The sequence below is a fragment of the Oratosquilla oratoria genome, chromosome 12 (assembly GCF_046742065.1).
Source record: "Oratosquilla oratoria isolate Oo_2021 chromosome 12, ASM4674206v1, whole genome shotgun sequence".
NCBI lineage: Eukaryota > Metazoa > Arthropoda > Malacostraca > Stomatopoda > Squillidae > Oratosquilla > Oratosquilla oratoria.
The window spans coordinates 67,513,483-67,522,716 of record NC_134788.1 but is presented as its reverse complement, the minus strand read 5'-3'; the positions used below and the strand labels follow the sequence as shown (position 1 = coordinate 67,522,716).

At 40.5% G+C, this 9,234-nt stretch overlaps 2 protein-coding genes across 3 annotated transcripts in view; one reads left to right on the top strand and one right to left on the bottom strand.

Annotated features, from left to right (window-relative positions):
* Positions 1-318: 318 nt before the first annotated feature.
* Positions 319-8,961, bottom strand: LOC143031971 (uncharacterized). Of its 2 annotated transcripts, XM_076196373.1 has the most exons (3): positions 8,872-8,959; positions 8,606-8,749; positions 319-3,375 (listed from the first exon to the last, which is right to left on the bottom strand). In XM_076196373.1, exon 3 carries the CDS (start codon positions 2,919-2,921, stop codon positions 1,545-1,547), a length of 1,377 nt encoding a protein of 458 aa, XP_076052488.1. In that variant the 5' UTR covers positions 2,922-3,375; positions 8,606-8,749; positions 8,872-8,959; the 3' UTR covers positions 319-1,544. The 2 variants fall into 2 exon arrangements, with proteins under 2 accessions (XP_076052488.1, XP_076052487.1); XM_076196372.1 differs by lacking the exon at positions 8,606-8,749 and having other exon boundaries at positions 8,872-8,961.
* The window catches only part of LOC143032072 (uncharacterized), a 24,075-nt gene continuing 20,674 nt past the window's right edge, over positions 5,834-9,234 (top strand). Inside the window, exon 1 of the mRNA XM_076196538.1 lies at positions 5,834-5,938. Coding sequence (XP_076052653.1) covers positions 5,834-5,938 — 105 coding nt within the window. The remainder of the gene's footprint in view (positions 5,939-9,234) is intronic.

The window sequence follows — 9,234 nt, the reverse complement described above, 5'->3', positions numbered from 1 at the left end:
ACAGTGCCAGTATGTAGTTAAACCTAGAGGTACTTGTGTCAGTAATTTCAGTGCATTAAAAAATCTTACATTATATTCTTTTTATCATTAGGTTTGTATATCCTTTACAAATGTTATATTTCAACTTTTTTTATAAAGTACAGTATTTTTGTTTTTGAAATGTACTTATCACTTATTTGCAAAGATATATATTATGCCAAATGTCTTACATTATAGAATCTTTTTTCTACTGAATTTTCTTCAATATCCTTTCAAAATTTTTGTCTCTACTTCAGTTATAAAGTATTAATGAAGAGGTCAAACATAGGAAAGCCACGCTATAACAAATATCTTTATTCTTTGATATAAACCAGTTATAATGATATAAGTCTACTCAAGGTTGGAGAGTATGTGTGTTGTATAGGCTTTATAAAATATGTAGGCCATAATCAGTTAATTACATGAAGAGGAGTCAGAGTCAGAGTTGGTGGTGCCAAAAATAGAGGAGTCGGAGTCGGTGGTGCCAAAAATAGAGGAGTCGGAGTCGGAGGTTTTGTGTTCCGACTCCACAGCCCTGCTTATTAAACTGGGACAGCAGAAAAACCACAGGACACAAAAAGAAACTGAAAAAGGATAGTTACAGAAGAGATTTAAAAAAGAATAGCTCCCCACACAGTGATAGATACCTGGAACAAACTGAATGAAGAAACTGTGAGTGCAAAAACTAAACAAGAATTTAAGATCAAACTGGATGCTGAAAGATGCAAAAGCAGGTCACTATGAGCATAGATCTCTTCCTGTAAAATACAACTAGCTAAATAATTACAGCTTAGAGGGAACATTCTTCATTGCTCAGATCACACTGGGATGTTTTACCATACTATATGGCATTTGAAAGACCTCTTTTATGAGAAAGCTGAATCATACAGTCACATTGGAAAGCCTACTCTCCTACGGAGGTCATCATGTGATATTTGAAGGAATACTTTTACAGGGCTTGTCTTTTAAGGTGAGCATTTTCGCACCCACGCCATAATGTGCCAAAATTTAAAATGAAGAGCGCTAAAAAATGTGCACCTCAATAATGATGTTTACATAGAATGAAGCCGAGCATCATTCATTGACAACTGCATAAAAATTCATGTCAAAGAAAAAAGATATCTCTGTTTAGTATGTCGTGACTCAATTCCAACAGTATGAAAAAAAAGTGCCTGCTTAGAAGTCAAGGAGACAATTTTGTCGAGTACTTTTATGCTTGCCTGCAATTCTTTTCTAGGACAATGACTACTTTTGTGAGAAAGCTGCATCATGTAGGTCACACAGGTATTACCCCTCTCATTTGTGGGTCATCATATCCTGTGTGAACTGACCCCTTTGTGAGAAAGCAAAGTTGCACAAGTCACACTGGATAGGCTATCTCAAGTACGAGTCCTCATATTCTTTGTGAGATTAGCATTTTGTGAGAAAACAGAATTGCACAGGTCACACTGGAAAAGGTTTTCACTGTGTGGGTACTCACATGCTGTGCGAGATTACCCTTTTGTGAGAAAGCAGATTCCCAGAGGTCACACTGGAAAGGCTTTTTGAGTGTGGATCTTCATATGCTTTATGAGAGAACTCTTTTGTGAGAAACTAGATTTGCACAGGTCACACTGGAAAGGCTTCTCTCCTGTGTGTGTCCTCATATGTTGTGTGAGAGAGCCCTTATGTAAGAAAGCTGCATCACACAGGTTGCATAGGAATGGCTTCTCTCCACTGTGGGTCCTCATATGCACTGTGAGAGAACTCTTTGTTGAAAAAGCAGAATCACAAAGGTCACACTGGAAAGGCTTCTCTCCTGTGTGGGTCCTCATATGCAGTGTGAGAGGACCCTTTTTTGAGAAAGCAGAATCACACAGGTCACACTGGAAAGGCTTCTCTCCTGTGTGGGTCCTCATATGCAGTGTGAGATTACCCTTTTGTGAGAAAGCAGAATCACACAGGTTACACTGGAAAGGCTTTTCTCCTGTGTGGGTCCTCATATGCTTTGTAAGATCACTCTTTTGTGAGAAAGCAGAATCACACAGGTCACACTGGAAAGGCTTCTCTCCTGTGTGGGTCCTCATATGCAGTGTGAGAGGACCCTTTTGTGAGAAAGCAGAATCACACAGGTCACACTGGAAAGGCTTCTCTCCTGTGTGGGTCATCATATGCAGTGTGAGAGGACCCTTTCGTGAGAAAGCAGAATCACACAGGTCACACTGGAAAGGCTTCTCTCCTGTGTGGGTCATCATGTGATCTCTGAAGTAGCACTTTCGTGTGAAAGCTTTATCACACACTCCACAGCGGAATGGCTTCTCTCCAGTGTGGGTCATCATATGATGTTTGAGGTCATTCTTTCGTGAGAAAACTGCATTGCACAGGTCACACTGAAAAGGCTTTTCTCCTGTGTGGGTCTTCATGTGCTGTGTGAGATTACCCCTTTTTGAGAAAGCAGAATCACACAAGTTGCATAAGAATGGCTTCTCTCCTGTGTGAGTCATTATATGATCTTTGAGGTGATAATTATGTGAGAAAGCTTTATCACACAGGCTACATTGGAAAGGCTTCTCTCCTGTGTGGGTCATTATATGCCATGTGAGGTAACGCTTTTCTGAGAAAGTAGAATCGCATATGTCGCACTTGAAAGGCTTCTTTCCTGTATGGGTCCACGTGTGCTTTCTAAGACGACTCTCTATTGAGAAAGCAGAATCACACAAGTCACACTGGAAAGGCTTCTCTCCTGTGTGGGTCCTCATATGCTGTGTGAGATTACCCTTTTGTGAGAAAGCAGAATCACAGAGATCACATTGGAAAGGCTTCTCTCCTGTGTGGGTCATCAAGTGATTACTGAGGTAATACTTTTGGTCGAAAGCTTGATCACACAAGCCACACCGGAAAGGCTTCTCTCTAGTATGGGTCATATGAAATTTGAGATGATTCTTTTATGAGTAACCTGCATTGCACAGGTCATATTGGAAAGGCTTCTATCTTGTGTGAGTCATAGGTTGTGTGAAAGAACCCTTTATCAAAAAAACAGAACTGCACAGGTCACATTGGAAAGGTTTCTCTCCTGTGTGGGTCCTCATATGCAGTGTGAGAAAACCCTTTTGTGAGAAAGCAGAATTGCACAGGTCATACTGGAAAGGCTTTCTGTGTGGGTCTTCATATGCTTTGTGAGAGCACTCTTCTGTGAGAAAGCAGAATTGCACAGGTCACAGTGGAAAGGCTTCTCTCAAGTGTGGGTCCTCACTTGATCTCTAAGATGACTCATGGTGTAACTGTGCTGCAGATGTCATGCCAGATCCTTTTCATCTTAGGACACATATGGAATCATCAGATCGCTCTTCCGAAGAAATGGTGATAGTTACCCTCATCCTGGAAAAAATGAAATTATAAGATTGACATCAATGGAATTGTGGATGTTTTATACACAAACTATTTCATACTAAAGTTCTGGTTATGTATGTATTCCATGATCTATATACAGTATGTGTGTGTGTGTATTATATATATATATATATGTTGGTTACTTCTAGGGACAACGAAATATGAAAATCCCAAGTACTTTCATGCAATCCACATTTTGACGGAGAATACGGGAGTGGTACAAGTGACTTTGTACCACTTCTGTATCTCCCCTGAAGATATGAATTACACAAAAGCCCTTAGTGGTAACCAGCATATTATTGGATCACATACCAATTTTGTGATTTATCTGCATATATACTCTTAATCCAACACTTGCCAACCACCACTTGTGTGGATGTTTGGACCCATGACATAAACTCACTTCAGGAATTGGTGGTGTTTTATGTCCTGAGCCAATTCCTATTTATACATACATACTGTACATATACTTAGGGATTTCTCACCCTTACAAGGGAGGTAATAATAATATTTTGGGGTTTTATATTACCGAGCGCCAGTTCTTCAGTTGAATTCATGAGCACTTGCATTACAATATGAATGACTATTGGACCATACTAAAAAATATGATATTCTATATGCCTCATTTAAAACCTTTAGTGTGGTATCATATACTTGAGAAAATAAAAACCTTTTAAGGTGGGTCTTAAAACTAGCAAGTGTTGACTGCTGCTTTACCCTAACTGACAGCTTGTTGTAAAGGTGAGTAGCAGTATAAGCAAAAGATCTCTCCACAAAAGCTTTCTCATCTACTGCCCTTGGTTTATAAAGTCTGTGTCTTCACTGCTCTGCAGAGACATCTGTGTTTCAGTCTCAGGTCTGGATATCATGTCAACAATATACTCAGGTTGCTTGAACATTATGGCCTTATAAACTAACCGTTAAAGTCAAAGGCATAAATCCACTCCTACCCATTTCATCCCCACATACACCACTCCCATTCACCACCCCTACCTCCCTCATTTTTTGGATCCTGGATGATGGGTTATCCCTGCATCTTGCCTACTGCCTTGGGTCAGAAGCAATGCAGCAAGACACAGAACATCCACAACAAGGCTGCTTCATTTAATCAGTGACTCCCCTCTCTGTCCCCTCATGCAAAGAGAGGACGGGGAGAAATCCCTTTGGGCTGCATCAAAATGTCATTCACACATACTTCCTAACCCCCTATTCCCCACCCACTCCCATGCATCATAACATCATTCATACACAACCATTCTCCACTCACCCCTATTTTCTGTCTTCTCCCTTCCTCAACAGACATTTCACTCTTTCCCAATACCCCTTTTACCCCATCCATCTATCTCATCTTTGGTCGCCCCCTCATGTTCACTCCCTCCGCCTCTGCTTTCCACACCTCTTATCTTAGCACCTCCTGGATGACGGGTCATCCCTGCACCTTGTCCACTGCCCTGGGTCAGAAGCAGTGTCGCAAGACACAGCACATCCACAGCAAGGCCACTTCATTAAATCGGCGACCCCCTCTCCGTCCCCCCATTGCATAAAAGGAGAGGACGGGGAGAAATCTCTTCAGGCTGCGTCAACTTTTGCTCACACATACTGTATGAAGGAGTGATTGTGCCAACAGCACTGTATGGGGCAGAAACATGGGACATAAGAGAGGAAGAGAGAAGGAGTTTGAATGTGTTTGAGATGAGGTGTCTGAGAAGTATGATGGGGGTTACTAGGGTAGATAGAGTGAGAAATGAGGAGGTGAGGAGGAGAACAGGGGTGGAAAGGGAGTTGGGAGATAGGGTTGATGAAAGAGTATTGGGATGGTTTGGACACATGGAAAGAATGAGTGAAGAAAGACTAGTAAAAGAGGTATGGAAAGCAGATGTGGAGGGAGTGAACATGAGGGGACGTCCTAGGATGAGATGGATGGATGGGGTGAAGGGAGCTTTGGGGAAGAGGGAAATGTCTGTTGAGGAAAGACGGGAGAGGACAGAAGACAGGGGTGAATGGAGAATGGTTGTATATGATATTGTGATGCATGAGGTGGAATGGGTGGGGGGATGGGGGGTGAGGTAGTATGTGTGAGCAAAATTTGACGCAGCCTGAAGGGATTTCTCCCCGTCTTCTCCTTTTATGCAGGGGGAGACGGAGAGGGGGGGTCGCTGATTTAATGAAGCGGCCTTGATGTGAATGTGCTGTGCCTTGCGACACTGCCTCTGACCCAGGGCAGTGGACAAGATGCAGGGATGACCTGTCATCCAGGAGCTGCTAAGATAAGAGGGAGGGTGGAGGGGAGTGGGTATCTAGGGATGGAATGGGTGGGAATTATTTTATGCCTTTTTCTTTTTGGCTACCCCCCTTGTAAGGGGGAAAAAGCCTTGGTATATGTTGTATGTTTGTGTTCTTACTTGCTCTTCACTGGGGAAACTTATCAGACAACTGGGAGAGGTTAATGGATAGTGAAGGTTTATCACATGCTCAGGAAGGCCTCTGGCTTCAGGTTGTGATGAAATGTTGCCTATCACAACCCAAAGCCTGTGTGAATCAAATTTTTGTGGTAAGGCAGATGTGAGAAAGCTGTAGCCTTTATGATTTGGAAAAGGCTTATGACAGGGTTGACAGGAAGGCACTGTGGGACATTTTGCAGATTTGTGGAAATGGGGGAAAACTATTATGGGCAGTCAAGAGTTTTTACAATAGTAGAGCCTCTCTTATAATGGGAAAAGAAGAGATTGAGTGGTTTGAGGTAAAGGTGGGACTGCATCGGGGATGTGTCATGTCGCCATGGGTGTTCAATGTATAGGATGAGGTGGTGTGGGAGGTAAAGGTGAGGGTAATGGACAGGGGACTGCAGATGGTTAAAGAAAATGGACAAGAATGGGAGGCAAGCCACTTGTTGCTTACTAATGACACTACACTTGTGGCAGGGTCAGAGGAGGGATTAAGGGAGTTAGTGGCTGAGTTTGGGAAGGTGTGTGATCAGAGAAAGTTGAAGGTAAATGTGGGTAAAAACAAGGTGATGAGATGTACAAGGGAAGAGGATAGCAGGGAGTTGGAAGCAAGTCTACAAGGAGAGAGGCTGGGGGAAGTGGATAGCTTTAAGTATTTGGGGTCACATGAGGCAGGAAAGGGATGAGTGGAGGTAAATTGTTAATTGAAAGAAGCAAGTAAATGCCTTGGGGGATCAAGGAGTATCATGAGAAATAGGCATCTGGGGATGGATGCAAAGAGGAAATTGTATGAAGGGGTGATTGTGCCAATGGCATTGTATAGGGCACAGACTTGGAATTCAAGAGGCAGAGAGGAAAAGTTTAGATATTTATCTAGTGGTATTACACGTTTGGGATGAAATGTCTGAGAAATATGATAGGTGTTACAAGGTTGGATAGAATGAGAAATGAGGTGAGGGGGAGAGTGGGATTGGAAAAGGAGATGGCAGATGGGGCTGATGAAAGATTATTGGGGTGGGTTGGACACATGAAGAGAATGAATGATGAAAGATTAGTAAAAGATGTGGAAGGCAGAGGTGGAAGGAGTAAACTTGAGGGGACAACCAAGAATGAGATGGATGAATGAGGTGAAGGGAGCATTGAGAAAGAGGGGAATGTCTGTTGAGCAAGGTAGGGAGAAGACAGGAGCTAAGGATGAGTGGAGAATGACTGTGTATAGGTGATACTGTTATGCAAGGTGGGGGGTTATTTCTATGTGAATGACATTTTGAAGCAACCGAAAGCAATTTCTCCTTGTCTTCTCTTTTTCTGCATGAGGGGATGGAGAGGAGGGGTTGCCAATTAAGTGAAGCAGCCTTGCTCTGAATGTGCTGTGGCTTTCTACATTGCTTCTAACTCAGGGCAGTGGACAGTATATAGGGGTGACTTGTCATCCATGAGGAGCTAAGATGAGAGAAGGGAATGGTGGTGGATGGGAGTGGAATGGTTGGGAGCAAGTATGTGCCTTTGACTTGGCTACCTTCCTTTAGGGGGAAACAGCTCTTGGTAGATACAGATTTTCTATTTACTATTTCTAAATAATAAATCCATTACTAATTCTCAACTTGTTTAGTTTTAGCTTCTCTATATTTCTTCTTTCTTCTGTCTTTGACATTCACTCTATACATATTATCTACACAGATTCAATTTCCATATAATTGGTAGCTTTTCATTCTCATAAGCATATCTAAATGACATTCTCCTAAACATTTTCATGTTTTTTTTTTTATTTGATTCATTCAAATAAAACCTCACAGACAGTCTGCACTAGACTCAGGAAGGTTCCTCCAATATCCATCAATTTCGCCAAGTCACAGAACTATTCATTCTGAAGAGCAAATAAATTTTGAATTTAATTTTTTCTTGCACAAAAATTTTAAACCCTTATTTGCAGTATCATGATATTCAAGGCAAAGGGTATTAATGAGTAAAAGCAGCAACGACTGCAACAGCACTGTAGGAGAGAGGCCAAATGCAGAGTATGGGATCCAATATATTTGACGTTTCGCCCAGCAGGGCTTCTTCACAAATAACACTGTTGAGAAACATTTTACTCCTTATATAGCCCGAGCTTGCGGGGAGAAATAAACATAAAAAGGGGGTGTACACACAATTTGCGCATATTGCTTGTTATTTGGTTATTGAAATTGCCAATGGTTTATTTTTTACAAAAAATCCACTATTCTGATTTATATTATCAATAAGGGATATAAACGCAGATTCAAAACATCTACGTTTCATTGTATGGTTTTCATATTTTATAATCTTGGAATTATTCCAGTCAGCATTGTGGCCTGTATCGAATCTATGCTTAACAGGCCACAATGCTGACTGGAATAATTTCAAGATTATAAAATATGAAAACCATACAATGAAACATAATGTTTTGAATCTGCATTTATATCCCTCATTGATAATATAAATCAGAATAGTGGCTTTTTTGTAAAAAATAAACCATTGACAATTTTAATAACCAAATAACAAGCAGTTTGGGCAAATTGTGTGTACACCCCCTTTTTATGTTTGTTTCTCCCCGCAAGCTCGGGCTATATAAGGAGTAAAATGTTTCAACTGTGTCATTTCTGAAGAAGCGCTGCTGGGCGAAACGTCAAATATATTGGATCCCATACTCCGCGTTTGGCCTCTCTCTTACAAAGGGTATTAATATGTTCACTATCAAATGAGGAATCACAATGTAAAATAGAGGAGATATCAAACACTGATCATTCTTGTACCTCATCTTGATAGAATCTGTCCTGTAAATGAGTGTACCAGTTTTCATTGTTATCCAGTCATTCACTAGCAGCTTACAGTTCGTTTTTGCTTAACACCCTTTGTTTCCTTTGAATAACATGGTGCGTCAGTTCTTTATAATTTATCTGAAAAATATTTTTTCTTACCATTTATTGATTTAGAAATGGGTACAGATTACAGAATACAGACCATGTCCGTGTGGACTATTTACCAAATGTGGCTGTTGCTTTGTTTTGTCTTTCTTTACCTTTCAAGTTCAAGTAGAAAGTCTGGGCGGGCCTTTCCAAAGGATTACAAAGGCGGAGTATGCCAACAGGAGACCCCTTGGTCCATATCTAGGTTGGATGAAAAAAAAAAAAAAAAAAAAAAAAAAAAAATTAATAAAATAATAAAAACTATAATAATGTAAATAACAAATAAAATACATAAATAAATGCATATAGTTAAATAATAAACAAACAGGTAAATAGTAAATAATGATAAATTGACATAACTAATAATAAATGAAAATCAAACAGACAAATGATAACAAAACAAAAACAAATAATATAAAATAAATTATAATCATTACAGCATCTTGCTTAGCTGTTTATCTAAATGATTCTTAAAG

Excerpts from the sequence above, each read along its gene's own strand:
- LOC143031971 (XM_076196372.1), bottom strand. The coding sequence starts at position 2,921 with ATGACCCATACTAGAGAGAAGCCTTTCCGGTGTGGCTTGTGTGATCAA.